Source organism: Lycium barbarum, chromosome 5, assembly GCF_019175385.1.
Source record: "Lycium barbarum isolate Lr01 chromosome 5, ASM1917538v2, whole genome shotgun sequence".
NCBI classification, from domain to species: Eukaryota; Viridiplantae; Streptophyta; class Magnoliopsida; order Solanales; family Solanaceae; genus Lycium; species Lycium barbarum.
The window spans coordinates 142,706,108-142,724,606 of record NC_083341.1 but is presented as its reverse complement, the minus strand read 5'-3'; the positions used below and the strand labels follow the sequence as shown (position 1 = coordinate 142,724,606).

General features: G+C 34.9%; 2 protein-coding genes across 8 annotated transcripts; both read left to right on the top strand.

The window, feature by feature from the left end:
- Window positions 1-622: 622 nt before the first annotated feature.
- LOC132642043 (uncharacterized) lies at window positions 623-5,795 on the top strand. The gene is made up of 3 exons (XM_060359288.1): window positions 623-920; window positions 3,883-3,956; window positions 5,348-5,795. The coding sequence occupies exons 1-3, from the start codon at window positions 714-716 to the stop codon at window positions 5,427-5,429; spliced, it is 363 nt and encodes a 120-aa protein (XP_060215271.1). The 5' UTR covers window positions 623-713; the 3' UTR covers window positions 5,430-5,795.
- Window positions 5,796-11,560: 5,765 nt separating this feature from the next.
- LOC132642042 (phosphate transporter PHO1 homolog 10-like) lies at window positions 11,561-18,154 on the top strand. Of its 7 annotated transcripts, none has more exons than XM_060359287.1 (14): window positions 11,561-11,584; window positions 13,043-13,680; window positions 14,233-14,569; window positions 14,661-14,709; window positions 14,872-14,943; window positions 15,071-15,200; window positions 15,317-15,437; window positions 15,533-15,785; window positions 15,862-15,966; window positions 16,058-16,102; window positions 16,189-16,338; window positions 16,681-16,959; window positions 17,042-17,178; window positions 17,465-18,154. In XM_060359287.1, exons 2-14 carry the CDS (start codon window positions 13,119-13,121, stop codon window positions 17,565-17,567), a joined length of 2,343 nt encoding a protein of 780 aa, XP_060215270.1. In that variant the 5' UTR covers window positions 11,561-11,584; window positions 13,043-13,118; the 3' UTR covers window positions 17,568-18,154. The 7 variants fall into 7 exon arrangements, 6 of the variants coding, with proteins under 6 accessions (XP_060215270.1, XP_060215269.1, XP_060215267.1 ...); XR_009583042.1 differs by lacking the exon at window positions 11,561-11,584 and adding an exon at window positions 17,309-17,372 and having other exon boundaries at window positions 11,591-13,680; XM_060359286.1 differs by lacking the exon at window positions 11,561-11,584 and adding an exon at window positions 11,593-11,898.
- Window positions 18,155-18,499: the final 345 nt, after the last annotated feature.

The window sequence follows — 18,499 nt, the reverse complement described above, 5'->3', positions numbered from 1 at the left end:
AATTTTAGGACCCCATTATTTAAGAATAACCGAAATTTATAAAAAAAAAAATTATAGCTTAGCGCCTTAGAATTAAGGTGAAATTGTGATTTTGACGTTTCAAAATTCAGACGTGGGGGTCTGAAGTTGCGCCTTGCTTGAATGAAGTTCAAATTTAGATATGAAATCTGGAGTTATGCTTTAGCCAACTTCAAAATTCTCCTTTTTAAATACCTGATTTTTGGGTATGAAATTAAATAGTTTTTAAATAAGAAAGTTGCAAGCATATTATTTATACACATTATGTTGTACAGATTTTACGCTGGACCTATACGTCAACAAAATGATGTTAAGTTTTCTTTTAAATTTCCCTTAGTTGTCTTTCCATTGAGCCGCGGAGAGAATCCAAATCGTAGTCAGTGTTCATTATTTGATTGGGCACAATGTGGTCTGCTAGTCGCGTTAAACTACCCAAAATTTCTAGACTTTTTAGACCATAATCAATACATCTTTTTTAGCAAACTAAAAATCTTATCAAAAAAAAAAAAAGTTACACATGTTAGACGACAATTTAATGTTTTGCTTTTATTGATCAATATTGAAAAAATATGACATTGCGTAAAACGGGCCAAAATGATAGTGCAAGCCCAAGATGAATCCTTGGGCCTCAAATTCAGATTCAATATGTGAAACCTTCTCCTACCTCAGCAACTAAAGCTTCCAGTTTTGCGAAAATGGCGTCTGCAGTAGCCAAACTTAGAAGCAACTCCAATTACATCAATGGCCTTCGAAGATTTTCACACGCAACAGCCATTCCTGCCCCACTTGATAACACCTTTAATCACCCTACAGCTTCATCACCATCATTGGTTTTACCTGAACATGACAACAACAACAACAACATAGGATTTATGGACCTCATGGCTGTTCCCAAGAAAAAGGTAACCAAGATCCTTCCTTTTTTTGTCCCCTTTTTTTTCTTTTGTATTCCCTGAATGGGGTTTTTCTTATTATTTTTTAAAGTGATAGTTAAGGTTATAATTTTAGTTATGAGTTTAAGTTCTGTGCGCTGATCATATGGAAAATATTTACACAATCAGGTCATTTAAAAAATCAAATGCAGTAACTTTATTTAAAAAGTGTCTTAGTTTGATTGGACACAAAGTTTAAGGAATAAAAAGAGACTTTTGAATCTTGTGGTCGTAAATTAAATATGTGTGTAATGTACTAAAATGAATTGTAAGCTTACTAAATATAGAAAGAGACGCTTTTTTTGGACAGGTCAAAAAGGAAAGTAACACATTAAATTGGGACGGAGGGAGTAGCATTGATTGGTAATCTTTAAGAAATGATAAAGTAACTTGTTATAATAGGTGTTTTAAGAAAGCATTACATTGTGCATATAACTTACCTTTAGTTATTACCTGATGGGTTTAGGGTTTTAGGATACCATATTGCTTGGTGTTCTTCTAGGCGCCTTTACTATCTAATTTGGGGCATGTAGTCTTTTGTGGATATAGAGTCTCCTAATATTGATTTTGGAAACATTAAGGTCACCTGATGATTAATATTAGTTGAGAATGTGATTTAAATGTTAGCACTTTTACTGTAGAGCCTATGCTTTCTAGAAATCGTTTTGCCTTTCGGAGATTCTTTTTTATGTTTGGGAAGTATAAACAACTTCCAATACTTTTCGTTTGTATGTGCATAATATTCATAGCCGATCCTATTTTGTTTGGTACTGAGACGTAGTTGTTTTTAATGATATTAATATATTACACCTGTCTGTTGAGTCTTGAGTTTAGCTTTGCATTGCGATGAATTTTGGCTTTTGACTGATAATGTTGGATAGAAGAGTGTTGCAGCGCGGCTAATTGTTGTATTAGGTTTTACATTATACTCTTTTTGTCTTCGTTTCTGTGATGTTATTGTCTTTAGTTCTAATTAGGTTGTGAGTTGATATCAATAACGTTGCAAAGTCTCTTGCGCTCGTATGTGAAGCAAAACCTTTTATGTGTGCAGATCTTGTGTATTTCTATTTTCGAATATGAGGTAATAGACTTGGTAGATGATAGATTCAGGATGTTTTGGAAAGACGTCTTTAGGGAAAAAAATTACAATCATGATCTTTATTTGGGAAATAGAACCATCACATAAGTGTTGTTGGGAAAAAATCCGTCCAAATTGAAGCACTAAGAATATCTGAGTTCTGTTGGTGCCCTTAACTATATGGGTAGAGAACTTTGGGAGGTGGCTTATATTTATTTATTTCCCTTGCAAAGTAGAAGAGATTAAGACAAAGGGTGAGCTCTGTGTCAGGTATCGGCGTGTGCTGGGTCAAATGAAATGGGTGGAGAGAGCAAATAGTTTCCGCACGTGGTGGCTTAGAATAGAAAATGACCCCCTTTGCTTTTTGTTTTCTTTTGGTCTTTATTCTCGTGCAAACCTCGAAGCTTGGATCTGACCAGGAAATTTCCAGACAGTTCCAGATATGAAAGTGGGTAGTAAGCTTAAGCTTCAACCACCACAACAACATACCAAGTGTGATCCCACAAGTGGGGTATGGGGAGGGTGGGGCGTACACAGACCTTAACCTAACCTTTGTGGGGTAGAGAGGCTGTTTCAGATAGACCCTCGGCTCAAGAAAAACATTCTTAAAACAGGTTTGAGAAATATCAGAGTAAAAGGTTATGATAAAAATATCGAAGAAAAGAAAGTATTGACAACAAAGATAGTAAAGATAGTTAAGTAAAAGAAACAACAGTAGTAATAAAATGGAAGAATAAGATAATGGTAGAATAATAATAATAATAATACTAATAATAATACTAATACTACTACTACTACTACTACTACTACTACTACTACTACTACTACTAGTAGTAGTAGTAGTAGTAGTAGTATGTTGGTTGGGACAAGAACACCTCCTATTTTTATTTATTTATAATATTGTGGAAGCTAGCAACAATCAAAATGGTGAGGGGGTGGGGGAAGCTAATTTGATTCCAGTAAATACATGAATATGGAGTTGATACTTAAATTAAGATGCCCAGAATAAGACTTTTCTATAATATACAATTATAATTATAGAACTGAAATTATGGGATTACATTTTGGCTGTTTATTCACAATTAATAACTCCGCCTGTGTGAGCTCGCTCACATTGCCGGTCCCAAGCCCGGATAAAGGAGGAGGGTTGCCGAGGGTCAATCGGAAACAGCCTCCCTATCCAGGTAGGGGTAAGGCTGCGTACATCTTACCCTCCCCAGACCCCACTATTGTGGGATTACACTGGGTAGTGACCAAGACCATTCACAATTAATAACAGTTTAGCTAAGTGCTCCTCTGATCTTAGCTACCCTATGCTGTAAACTGAATTTTGGTAAAATGTGGCTTTGTAGGCCCCCGCATATATATCTCTACGTGTTTTTTGTTAATAATTGGCAGCAAGATTGATAACCTTTACACTTTAATAGGTTATTCATGTGGAGGGCTTTTTGCTTGCTTCTGCATATATCCACATGAACTGTCTGCATTTCTTTTCCCCTTTTAAAGCTAAAAATCATTTCACTAATGTTGCATTAATATAGTGGCAAATATTTACAATGTGTAACATTAAGCTTCCAGAAGAATATATCCAACTACCTACACAAAAAGGAGTGTATACAATCCTAACAAGAACCCTTCTTCACATTTTCTCGGGAGAAGGTCATAGGTTTGAACTCTGAATCTTTATCTGAAAATGGGAGCCTTGTCAATTAGACTCCCTCCTTGACCTCTATTTCTTAGTGCTTTTTTGCATAGTTTTGCATGCCAGGTTGGCACACTTGTTTAAATTTTGTGTTACATAGTTCACATTTCATCACAATTTGTTATGCTGATAGGATATGCTTGATCATGCAGGTATCCCCTCATAAGAGAGGCATAAGAAATGGACCAAAGGCTCTAAAACCAGTGCCAGTGATTATGCGGTGCACGTAAGTGCTTTATGCCAACAAGTTGAATTTTATGCTTCTTCCCATAAATTAATCTCAATTGAAACATATTCAAAAATGAAATGTTTAGCTAGTAAGCTAAAACCCTGCATTCTCTATTTAGCTTGTAAATAACAAAAGGTTGGATACATCGACATTTGTAAGTCTTTCTTAGTGCTTCTGGAATACTATTATTTGTCCCATCGTCAAACTAGAGACCAAAGCAAGGCTCGACAAAACAAAAGCATTATAGTACATTGTTTTTCCCTATAATGGAACTTTCATGCTAAACCCTCAGGGGCTGGCCTGGTGGCAATTGGCTTGAGCCTTGGGGTGCTCCCTTTCAAGGTCTCAAGTTCGAAACCCACTGGGTGCAAACAATTTCTGAGGGCCATTGGACTGGGTAAAACCCTGAATTACCCGTGGTGCACTTGCGGGAAACTCCTTGCCGAGGGCCTGTGCACCCCCGGGATTAGTCGGGGCTCAAAGAGCCTCGGACACCCGGTGCTTAATCAAAAAATAAAATAAAAAAAATAATGGAACTTTCATGCTAGGACAAGAACCTGGGGCCGAGCTAGAGACCAACGTACGGGTTCGGCCAAATCCATTAACCTTAGTCTAGACATTGTATTTGTCAAAAGAAATCCATTTAATATGTACAACTTATTAGTTTAGAGCCCAGTACCTTAAAAATGCTAGAATCCTAAACCCATAAGCTTCAGATTCTGCTTCGCCTTTGACAAGAACTAGCATGAAACTCGGACTATGTCTCTATGTCTCAAGGGCAGTTTTGATAGGCGGGAAAGCCCCTCGGAAAAATGGGACAATGAAAAAGTAAAAGTATACTTGCGCTGCCCATAAATTGAAAAAGGGGTCGGCAAGAAGAGAACAAAATGTTTTTCTTTCAGTACCTATAAAAAAGGGTATTATTCTTTCATCACATATCCCATTATTGAGCTTGCATTGCCTATCTGATGGAGTGAATCTTTGAGATTTTACTGGGTTGTCTGAACTTAGCTCAGGAGTCAGACTAAAGCCATGTGCTTCTTATATTGTTTTCCCGAATCGATGGTGTTCCAAGGTAACATCTTGCTTCAATGATTGTTAAACAATAAGATTATAATTGTTTACACATAAAAAAGATCCTGTAGAAAATTAAAATTTTAACTGATGATATTTGAAAGACATGCATGATTTTGTGATTCAGGTGTGAGTTTTTATCGTCACCATGATGTTTATCTTGGTCCTCAGAAGGAAGACAATTGCTTAATGTCATGTTTCATTTTCTTGCCTAATGCAAAGATTTTTGTTGTGCTCCCAATTCCATTTTTCTCTGTTGGTCGTCCCATCTAGGTCTACAATTGACGTTCTTCTGCTTGCAAATAAACATGCAGGGTCTGTGGTCGAGTCAAATTACCACATTTCTTTTGCTGCAGTGGAATTAAGCCTGGTGATGAGAATAGTTCCAGTCGTTGATCAACTTGAAGTGGAGAGTCCCAACATAATTTCTTCAAATTCAACTTTGTTGTTCTGGTAGTCTTTTTTGTTTGAAAGAAAGAAGGTTTAATATGCACCATGGGTGCACAATAGCATAGGCCTCTTGCTGAACAACCTGTTTTGCATTTTTGTACCAAAGAGCAGAGTTCTTTTGTTGAAGGATTTGTTCTTTCCTCTATCCGGTATTGGTAATCGGTATGTATGAGAAACGATTAGGCTAGTTGAAGCTGTTAAACTGTGTTTATGCAATTGAAGGGTTGGATTTCTTTCCCCATGCAAGACATATCAGTAATTATTCTTTGAAATATTTTTGTATTTATGATGTCTTATCTTTCAGTTGTTGAATCGTGACTTGAATTTGATTCACCTTGTACTGGTGGAGAACTACATGGTTCAAACGGGGTTCAATTGCATTCTCTTCGTCAGAAAATAGTACTCTGTAAATATAGTAAAACAATTCGTTTTTGTACTCAACTAGTAATAATTATTATCTCGGAACGACTTGGATATTGAATAACAATTCCTAAGGATATGAATCCTTGTGGGATTATCATATTGAAAGTGTACATCCATTATATCATGAATATTTTGCATAAACTGCTATATGAAAAAAAAATCCAATATCTTAAAGCATTAAATACAACAACAACAACATACCCAGTGAATCTCACAACGTGGGGTCTGGGGAGGGTAGAATGTACGCAGACCTTACTCCCACCTTAGGTAGGGAGGCTGTTTTCAAAAGACCCTCGGCTCAAGAAAAAGCACAGGAAAGGTCAGATACGGGCAAACAAATCAAAGCAATTGTGAAAATGAAACCAATGAAAGTAAATAAGCCATTACTCGCAGATTTACCATTTTACTTTGAGAAAAGGATCAAATTTACTCTCCGTTATACTTTCGGTTAAAAAATACCCTTAACGTTAATAAAATGGATCAATTATGCCCCTCCTCCGTTAAGTTTGGCCAAGGTGGACGCCTAGTCCGACATGTCACTAACTTTTTAGTAACGTGGACACACGTGGCATGCTACGTCATCACCCAACCCATTCGCCCTTCCCCTCCACTTCTTCCACCACTATCACCTCCATTCCTTCCACCATCAGTGCTGCCATGACCACCATCATGATCATTGAGGATCGTTAATTTTCTATTTCAATGTTATGACTGTGATGAACATTACCTTGTGAAACACACTCGAATCAAAATTGACCTCACTTTCTATACTCGACATTTAGACCAGTGATTGATATGGGAAAATATTGGCATATTTCACATTCGAATTACAAGATAGTACATCAATAGTCAAAGTGTGTATTTCATTATCATTACACTCAACTTTTGTCTCCACTCAACTTTTGTCTCCACCCTTTTGATTTTGTATTAACAAGACAGAAATAGGCTAGGCTGTTTTTTTCTGCCCAGTGGTTTTTGTATAACTAAGACAAGAGATGGGTTAATTAATAACTACTACAGCTCAATCTGTAGCTAGTTATAATTGACTATATGAATGTTCAATATTCATTCTAATTCCAGCTGGACCCATTGAATAAAAATCTCCAGAATTATATTAAACCGTCCGGTGTATCATGTATGTTTACCGTCTGAATCGAGACATACATACCCTTCTCTAGCAATTGAAAGGAAAAGCATTCTCTGGTTAATGCTTGTCAAAAATATCTGGAGATTAGGTTTTTCTTACTGTTAAGTGAAGGTGGAAATGGTGGTGGTCATGGCGGCACTGATGGTGGAAGGAGTGGAGGTGATAGTGGTGGAAGAAGTAGAGGGGAGGGGTAAATGGGTTGGGGTGGTGACGTGGCATGTCACGTGTGTCCACGTCACAAAAATGTTAGTGCTATGTTGGACTAGGCATCCATCTTGGACAAACTTAACGGAGGAGGGGCATATTTGATCAATTTTATTAACGTTAAGGGTATTTTTGAACCGATAGTATAACGGAGGGTAAATTTGATTCTTTTCTCAAAGTAGAAGGTAAATTTGACCCTTTTCCCATAATATATTCACAAAGAAAAAGGCATATAAGCTTTATTAATTAAATTTTGAGAGAGCAGACATGCAATGAAGAATATAATTTATCTCTATATGATCGGGAATTGCATTTTTAGTAAGCATTCGTTATAAAAGGGGGGACTTGATTGGTTTTAGAATCCCATAAAAAGTCATATTAGGAAGAGATCTTCAACGTTACAATTTTAATTTGTCCAACAAATAATAGTTTTTGATAATTACAACTATTTTTGTCAACCAACATTTGCAGTTGCGCTTTGATAATAATATATAAATTGTCGAATCCTCTTACCATAAGGAGAGCTTATAATATAATACTAATGTGAGCCGCCTAGCTTCTCCCTTCTAATATTGTCTTTTTTTGGTTACAATTTAGCATTAGTTTAAGCCTTTAATTATTTTTGACAGAATGTTTGGTGATGTCAATGACTTCGTTTTAGTAATTGCCCATTTTTTTTATGAGGTAATGTATCACAGGAGTTGTTGGATGATAAACAATAATAAGCATACAAATTAACGTAGACATAGTTGCAAAGAATATGGAGATCAATTAATTAGAAATGTAGAAACAGCAAAGCCTAGCTAGTTCCTTGTAGGATTGCTTATTGGCTTGTATTATACATTTGGACATCTATCTATTTATTGACATTAAAGCAAGCCCGGATTATGTGGCTTTATTATACATCATGGCTATCCGAAACAAGAGTAATATATCTTATGTAATATCCTCAACTTTAAATTATGTCGTAGGTTGCTTTTATAATTTTGCTTACTCATACAAAGTGTTATGACTAGTCACAATGAGTGTTATACATTAGTTGAAGATTAACACCAAAAGGACTGCTATAGCAGTCAATAAAGAAGATGAAAATATATACAATAGAAGAGCAGGGATTATTTTTTTTTTTTTTAAAAAGTAAATCTGTAGCATGTATACAATAGAACAATTGACGTGCACACAAACTAAACTTGAATATTCCCGATATAAATGAAATTACTCCAATTATTTGTACATTATTTTCATATTTAACAATCTAAGAAGTGGAATACTACAAAAGCATGTTCCTACAACCACCCCCACCCCCACTTAAAAAAATAAAAAAATAGGCAAAACTAGAAGTATGATGAGGAAACTCGATAGTCAAGCAGATGTAGAAATAATATATTGCAACCAAATGGGGGTTCGGAAGGAATATGCTGTATTTGGGATTAGAATTAATGTAGCTATATATGTTGTTTAACGTTAGATGATAAGTGTAACATCTCATTGGCAACATAGGTACAGTTGAGGGTTGAAAAAAATACATATATGGGTCCAAAGAAATGTAGACGAAACCAAGTTTTTAGGATTAGCACGTTGACATTCACTCGCGTTTTCACATTCATAATCATTGGTACTTCAAAAGTAGTTCTTTACAACAAGTAATGCACTATAATGTCCATGTTCATTTCTTTATGACAATGTAATTTTTTTAATCGACTTGTATATGCCTAGACTAATATATAAAATATTTCTTTGCCAATAAAGTAAATAGGCAAATGAGATGAATTAATTTAGTGTGGCCTCTGTTATTGTTAGTACTCGAGTTTTGGTTTTCAAGAACGTTACTCCAACTCTTCGACCCACTAAAAGCGGATTTACGTAAATGTTTCTTTTTTTAGGCTATTATTTAGATTGTGTTTGGTATTTTAAAAGTTATACAAGTATAGTCCTTGAAACTAACAAAACATTATATTATCGTCCAACGTTCTAAAAGTTAGACCGTGGTCTAAAATTTTCTTATATGATTTTTCAGTTTGCTCAAAAAAATATCTTTAAATTGTGGTCTAAAAAATTCATAAATTACGAGAGAAATAAAATCATTTACTAAATAACTGTACCAAAAAGGACAACAATAAAAAATTCGGCGCACTAGATCACCCTTTGGGCCCTGTAACTCTCAATATTAACTTGAAATTCCAAGGCTACAAGTTGATTTTAATTTTTAATCTAAAGAATATTTTTTAAACTTGCTGTACTAGCTAGAATGTCAATATTCCCAATACGGCGTGTTAACTTCTTTTAGTTGCATGGATAATTATTTTCTAATTAGTTTACTTAAACTATTCAGCACTAATTAGCAGAAAAAGAATGAACTCAAATCACTTATATAAACTAACTAGTAGGGCAACCTAGAGATCAAAATTAGAGAAATTATACAAGTATATATGACAGTCCACTTGATAGTTTCAACTCAGATTATTTCTTACTAGTAATATCCCTAAAATGAATCATGTCATAAAAGATTGCAATTAATGATTTGTTATCATGTTTGTGCAGAATGATAAATTCCGAAACCAAGTTTAGAAAATAGTTTTGGAAGTCATTTGAAAAAAGTTATATTTGGTCTACCTCAAATTACAAACTTATACAGTAATTAAAATCCATTCCCCACTAACATCCGGAGGCCACACCTATTCATTACTCGAAGGATTTAAGTTACATGTGTAGAGATTTTTCACATTTTTTGTGAATTTTACCTCTAATAACATATTGATTAGTTAGTACTATATTTTCATCAGATTGTCGAATAATATTTTTTTCAATATGTTTAACTATAGTTATTTAAATAACTTGACCGTATAAATGGTTCCTATTTTCAAGAGCAACAACTCAACTTCTTGATCTGGGATTTAATTTATTTTAACAACTTTTTTATTTATTAAAACAAAACAAAAAACTTGGGGCTTTTCTTTAAGCAAGAAGATCAAACATATCTATTATAGCTATTTTATTTTATGCTTTTTTTGATTTTCTACTCGGTGTTCGGTATCCGTATTGGAGCCCAATTATATTCAGATTCGCACTGATAGGTATCATTTCGAAGGCAAACGCTCCCTACCGAAATTTTTTCATATTCAGGCTCGAACTCGAGATCACAAAGAAAAGGAAATATATTTTAACTCGAAACCATTCGAACTATAATCTTCATTTCCCTGTTGTGAAGGAAAAAGTAATATATATATATATTTTTTTTATTATTTTATTATTTTTTTTTTGGGTACGAAAAAAGAGAATGTTTGACAAAAATGTTGCGTATGAAATTGCTACAGCATAAAATGAGGACCGCCGCATTATTAGCATCAAAGTTCAACAGAAATTCACACCATATATGAAAAAAGCAGCTACAACGCCAGCATTGAAGGACACGTGTAAAATAATTGAGGACCAAACGAATCTTGTGATAAGCATATAAAAGGCATATCCTATGTGTTCAAGACCACCGTAAGCTTCCCTCCTAAGGTTCTACAATCAATCATTATGCTTCAATCTAAATTAAGTACAAGTATTGTATAAGTTAAATCATCATATTATAGTAGTTATATTTATGTTGACATTTAATTTACCGTAATTATTTTCTTTTCTGGACTTCAAGTCCGAATAACAAGGAAAATTGTAGCATGTTGACAGTTGATAATCATTATGAATTTTCAAAGTACAAAATTTGTTAATATGTCTCTTTAATTTGCCTATATTGATTAAAAAAAATGAATTTTAAATTTAACTCGGTTTTAAAAATTGACTCACATATCGAAAATTGCATAAAGTAGTTATATGATGAGGAGACTTTAATCTCCAATACATATGAGATTTAATACTTATATACATAAGATTGAATATCTAACGCGTCAGCAATATAACATGAGGACTCAATATCGCGCAAACCAATAAATTAAGACAAATTTGGACTATTTTAAAACTCCAATTGATGTGGAATCAAATAGATATTGAGGTGTAATAATAATTGTTTATCCAAACTTAAATCAAACTATGCTCTACAATTAGAAAGATACACCCAAAAAAAAAAAAAGTCAACACTGAGACACGTCATCGCACGATTGCTTAAGACCACAGTATTAGGATAGGTTGACAAACTGGAGATTTAGCTGAGATCTAAGTTTTAACTAACTAAACCAGCGCGTTACAGCTGACGTTTGTCTGGTTATACAAGCAACAAAAAAAAAAAAAAAAAAAATATTGATAAAGACTCCACTAAAACCGGCATATTATATATTCCAGCATTTATTTCACATTGCATCACCTAATAATTTCAGACGGTGAAGAGGTACACATCGACCCATTTCCAACTTTTCATGTATAGTGCGAATCATGCATGTAGTTTCATAAATACACGCTAAAAAAAATTGTCATTAAATTTACTTATAGCTAACGGAATTTTCTGAAAACCCATCACTGATACATTAGTATTTTGCTGTTTAGCTATAGAATTTGTCTGTCGCTAATTCTTATACATATATGCTTATGTATGCTTATGTATGTATGTATGTATGGCGCATAAACTACAGGGGAAATGAGAGTTTTATTTGTGTAGTGCGGTTAGAATTATGGCGGCTATATATGTGGAATTGAGCTCTACATGTAATGATATTTACTTTCTATTTTTAGGAAGTTTTTGGGTTTGGGTTTTGTATTTGAGCTGAAGAGTAATTGGTAAAGTGGAAAGGTTGTTAGTTTGTGTTTTCATTCTGTTTCTTAGTTCAATGAAGCATTATTATCTGCTTAATGATGTTTTTACGTACTAATTACTACTATAAGCTAAATTCTGGAATTTTGATGATTTGGGTCTTTCATGTTATTTAGTATTTTGATAGATTATTGGTTTAGCCAAGATGATTTTTTTTTTTTTTTAAAGTTATTTGGGTTTTGTTTCTCTGCATATCAGCAATTAAAATGATGTAATATGTTCAATAGATAGTAGATAATAGAGGAACATTGAGTTTATGAGACTTACTATTAAGATATGAAGTTATCTAATTAGCTTTCTCCAATTATCTGGTTCAGTTACCATATTAGTTGGAGTAATTGCTTCTTATCAGTAAGTGGAAAGTTGACAATGATGGTGATTTGTGAGAAAAAAAGTATGAGTTGCAGATTGCATATAGCCATATAGGAATGCTTAGATATGGAGGGCCAATTCAGGTGATAGCTTCCTGTACAGTAGTGAATAGTGATTAGTAGATATTAATGTGGATTCATCAAAATGGGAAATCCCTATAGTCATTGCTCTGCCCAGTGATGAAAAAACTGATTAGGAACTCCAAAGTTTAGCCCATCATCACTAAAATTGGCATATATACACTTTGTGTTTAAATGCTAGCTGTCTTACCTCCATCTAACCATAATCTTTCTTGTTAGTTTTGGAAAGGTGTCAAGTAACACTATTTCAATACCACCTCAACCATAGCAAAGCATGTGCTGGGGCTTTGTGTGTGGAAAAGGAGGGGGGTGGGGGGGGGGTGGAACCGGTTTGTTCATTCAGCCTCCTCTTTTTATCTGATTTTATATCTTTGCTGGCTTTTCACATTTTCTTCCTAAGTGCCGATCTTGGATATAATGAGTAAATTGAGAGGTGGATAAAGTAATCTTTGCGATTCCAAATTTTCCGGGTAATTGGATGCGCAATTCTCATTTTATGTGTCAGTTGTTAATGGCACACATTTCTGTTTTATTATTTGGAATCTTTATCTCACTGAAACTTGCTAAATTGCATGTGAAGTTGCAGAAATATCCCCAACAGTCAGCCGTTTGCTTTCTTTCAGTAAAGAGTACAGATATTAAGTTTCTGTTGAATCGCAAGAATGAAGTTTGGTAAGGAATTCAAAAGGGAAATGGTCCCAGAGTGGGTAGAAGCTTATGTGGACTATACTGGACTCAAACATATACTACAGGAGATCCGCCGTTTCAAGGAAAGCAAACAGCCTCCAACGCCTGCAAGAACTTTAGAGCAGAGGTTGGCTGTATATCGGAACTTTAGTGGTCTAAATCTACAAGGACTTGCTCAGAATGCTGGTGATATTGAGGACCAGGTGATAGCAGTGAACACGGTGCAACACGAAAACTACAGAAAGTTTTACAAAACTAAGTTCCTAGCGTCTCCTGAAGGAGCAGAGAATGAAATTAGTTTCTTTAACAAACTAGACCATGAATTGAACAAGGTTAATACCTTCTACAAGGACAAGGTGGATGAAGTCATGAGGGAAGTAAATTTGCTGAATAAACAAATGGATGCTTTGATTGCGTTACGTATCAAGGTGATGGATCCGGGTTTCGATGCATTTGCTTCCCTTCAACGTCTTTCCTTAGACATTAACAATTCAACCCCCTCGAGGATTACATCTCCTCCCAGAATAGCGAATTTAGGTAAGGGACACAATCACATCCACTTCATGAATTTCACCTATAGATGTGCAACTTTGACAGAGAATATGACTCTTACATGGCCTAATAGGGAGTTTATGAACTTAACAGATAGTAAACTATATAGCATTAAAATTGATAGTTGGAATTTGCATGATGCTGATCCCCAAAGGATCAGAGTCAATGACAAACCAACAGTAACTCATCATATAATATACTATAGTTTACAAGTAACCGGGATATTTGGGTAAGAGCTGCGAGAATATTCTATTTTGTAAGATTAACAGAGTTCAATAGTCTAACACTTGAAGCTCTGGAAGAGAGAAACTCCATCTTAAGTATTTGTATTGGCCTTCAGTTGGCTCCAAGGTCCAATCCCAACCTAGTAAGTGCAGCTTACACAGCCCAAATCTATGGCTATCTTTCACTTAACGATGTGATTAGGCAGAGAGAAACGAGATTCAGGAGTAAACTATTTTATTATTATTTCTGCAGATGATGTTTATGTATCTTTGGTTCCAATGCATATTCAGATTCTTTTCTGTCAATGTGCAGATACAGATGATATGCCTGTCAGCCCAAGTTTTGGCCCCACTTATGGAAGACAGGGTTCTACGACTAGTGCTTCATATTCCAAGGTTCCCATCGACCACAATACTTTAAGAGAGAACAGAGATACTGATTCAACAAAAACAGATCCTCTTGAAATCCTAGATCACGTTAAGATTGTTAATACATTTGAAAGTCCCATGTCAACAATAAGAGGTGTCTTGGGCGAATCCAAGGAGAATGACTTGAGTTATAAGAAAGAGGAACTAAAGAAGGTTGAGCAGAGGCTAAAGCTTATTTTCTTTGAGTTCTATCAAAAACTTCGCCATCTAAAACACTTCAGGTAGTGAAAAATAAAGTTTGAATTGCTTTCCTTTCCAAAATAATTCGTTCAATTTAATTAATTTCTTCCTTTAATGGCTATCTGATACCAGCTATATGAACCTGTCTGCATTCTCCAAGATCCTCAAAAAATATGAGAAGGTTAGGTTTCACTAACCAGAAGCTTATTTCAATAGCCTACTTTTCAGTTACATTATATCAGTTATAACTGAAAGCAACATTTTGAGCAAGTTCCAGGAACGCTGCAGCCTGTCACCTAAGGATCTTAAAATCCTAAATTTTGAACTATTTTCCTAAGTGCAGATTACATCTAGAAAAGCAGCAAGATCATACTTGAAAATGGTTGATAACTCTTACCTTGGGAGTTCTGAGGAGGTTTGTCTGATCTATCCTTCCGCCATTAGGTTTATGTCGTACTCTTGTAAAACTGTGAATTTTCATCAGAATGTTTGTACTTTGAAACTGTCTGTTACTTCATTAATCGTATCATGTCATTCTTAAGGTTACCAGTCTTCTGGACAGAGTGGAGACCACCTTTATCAAGCATTTTTCACAGTCGAACCGCAGAGAAGGCATGAAGATATTGCGTCCGAGGCATAAAAGAGAAAAACATCGTATAACGTTCCTGTCAGGCAAGTAATACAAACGTATGATGTAGTATCATTATACAATGCAGAAGATATAGTGTATTTCCTTTTTGCATTTTATAATACCCTGGATTTTCCAACTTATCCTTCACAATTTCCAGGTTTTTTTTCTGGTTGCTCAATTGCTCTACTAGTTGCTGTTATTCTATTAAGAGATGATAGAAAGTTGATTGATAAAGATGAAGGAACCTCTTATTTGGACAAGATAGTCCCACTTTACAGGTAAAGGAGGATCAAACTATTTTTTATGTAAATTTTACTACTTTGGGTTTCCTGAGCCTGATATGAATAGAGAAACGTTTTGAATTTTCTGGCAGTTTTTATGCATACATTGTGTTGCATATGCTTTTATATGCTGCAAACATTTATTTTTGGAGGCGCTACAAAATCAACTATGCATTTATCTTTGGTTTCAAGCAAGGGACCGAGTTAAGCTATAGGGAAGTCTTTCTTCTTAGCAATGGTCTGGCAATGCTCGTCCTTGCCGCTCTCCTGATGCATCTGCACATGAATTCAAGAGCTGAAGTATATGGAACAAGTGTTGAATATGTTCCTTTGGGATTGATAATGGTAAGATTTTAGAGCTTTCTGACCGACCGGTTCTACTGCATTTACTTTCTTTCACCAAATATAATTCTCTATGCAGGTTCTTCTTTTCATTACTTTCTGCCCGTTTAGCATCATTTATCGCTCAAGTCGTTTGTTCCTTATGAGATGCGTCTTCCACTGTATCTGTGCTCCTCTTTACAAGGTATATTCAATAGATAATGGGTCGTAAATCAAAACGATATGGTTATAGCTGGGTGAGCTAATTCTCTTTTTTAAGTTCTCTTTGCGTGCAGGTTACTCTTCCAGATTTCTTTCTAGCAGACCAGCTGACTAGCCAGGTTCTGTGACTTCGCAACATTGAAGAGTTTAGTTTCTATTTCGTCTTTTAGTTGTTGTAGTGGTTTTAACTTCCTACATAATACAGGTTGAAGCAATAAGGAGTTTGGAGTACTACATTTGCTACTATACTTGGATTAAATCTTCGCATGGACATAATTCGTGCCCAAGTCACGATGTCTATAACATATTTTACTTCATTCTAGCGATCATACCATATTGGTTTCGGTTTTTCCAGGTTTGGGAACATCTTCTGATTATTATTCCACTACTGTTAATTGCGTATGTGAAAAGATGAGTGCCACTAAGGATCTTCCATCCTCCTTTCAACTTATGAGGGTTGGAATATGGGCTTACGAAATGTTACCTCTGATAACATGTGAAAGAATATAACATTCAACTCAAAACCTTCAAGCAAAGAATAGGGGTAAAACATGTATAGACACCTTTGGAAGTCCTTACATAACTCACATGGGACAACTTTATAACTCTATAATATCTTTATGTCATTTCTTTCAATACTCGAGCAGGAAATATTTCCTTTACATTAGACTTACAGATGTTTATAATTTCACTGTAGTGTGTCCGTCGACTGTTTGAAGAAAAAGATCAAGCACAGGCATACAATGGCCTGAGATATTTTTTGACAATTCTGGCAGTTGTTATTAAAACAGCTTATGCACTGAGAAAGAGTTTGACTTGGGAGGTGTTGGCGATACTTAGCTCACTTATCACAACTTTCTTCAACACTTACTGGGATATAGTTGTAGATTGGGGGCTGTTAAGAAGGAAATCCGAGAACAAGTTTTTGCGGGATAAGCTCATATTGCGTCATAGAAGTGTATATTTCATAGCCATGGTAATTTCCGTATGATAACCAAGTTGTGTTTAATTCCTTTTAAGATGAGCTGTCAGCTACTCTAATTTTCTCTTTCTCACAGGTCTTGGATGTTTTGCTTAGATTTGCTTGGCTACAATTGGTATTAAAGTTTAATGTGCCCTCTTTGCAAGGAAGTACTGTCTCAAGCATATTTGCTTGCTTAGAAGTAATTCGGCGTGGCATGTGGAATTTTTTCAGGTATGATGATCTGTCTTGCTAGATTTTCTGTTGGAGCGGCCATTCCCATTGTCATTAAGATTTATAAGTTTGTTTCGTCCTCCATTGATCATCTTCTAATGTCTTTGAGAAAACATGTTTTCTCACACAGATGATCCACTGTCCTTTCACATTATGGCAAAGGGAGAATTTATCGACATATTTATGATCTCAAGGTTCTGTAAATGTCATCAGACAGCAATCTCGCTGTCCATGTATAATGTTCTTGGCAATTATACACCAACTGACATGCATTGTAATTTATCAGGTTGGAAAATGAGCACTTGAACAATGTGGGGAAATATCGGGCATTCAAGTCAGTACCACTTCCTTTCGTTTACCATGAAGAGGATGAGGAGAAAGAAGAATAAAGATGAACATTGAACAATATCTGTCCATTACCTTATCAGAGTGCTAGCAACTGCCAAACTTTAGCATCCAGCAAATGTCATTCACCATGAAGCGCTCACATGTCAAATGTTGCCTAATAAACAGCAATTTGACATCTAAGCTGAAGAAAATATTACATTTCTGGGCTTAAGGTGGATGAGAAGAGTCGAACACGTGTGAAAGAGGTCAACATTCCAAAAAAAAAAAAAAAGGACCAGGCAGATTACAGAAGATGCAGATTTCTTTAAGGGCTATTTATTGGCCCTTTAACTGGATAATAACTTCAGAACAAGGCAAGATGTGCAGTGACAAGGAGGAGAGAAAGAATAGAAAAGGGATATATAAAAATTGCTTAATTGTACATTGTTCAAGTCGAAGATAGTGAATGCGATCACAGATGTTGCCCTGTCATAGCAGACCAAGCAATGTTTAATTTCTAATTTTCTTCAAGCCAATGGTGCAGTTGTTCATTCATAGTTGAGAATAATTCTCTGAATTAGTGATACATTGATATGTTCCCAAACTTTATAGGTTAAATAGTTAATTTGCCAATGAGGCATTCTTTTTATAGATTAGCCAACAACTTTACATAAAGAAGAAGAAATATGACAAAAACTAATTGCCATCTATGATGTCTAAACTCTTCTCCTTAAAGTAAAACTTATAAGTACTATAAAATTATAATACCTAGATGAAAAGGCTCCTAAAATAATAATGTCTATTTTGTGAAATTTTTCAAACCTTGAGAAATTAACATCAAAATCACGGAAAAAGAAAAAGAATAAATTAAATATTAAAAAAGAGATTATTGAAAGTAATTTATCAATTAGCTCATCAGGAAAGATAATATAAGAAACTTAGTTATAAATAACAACAATAAGAAAACAACTTATATGCCGATAAACTCAAACAA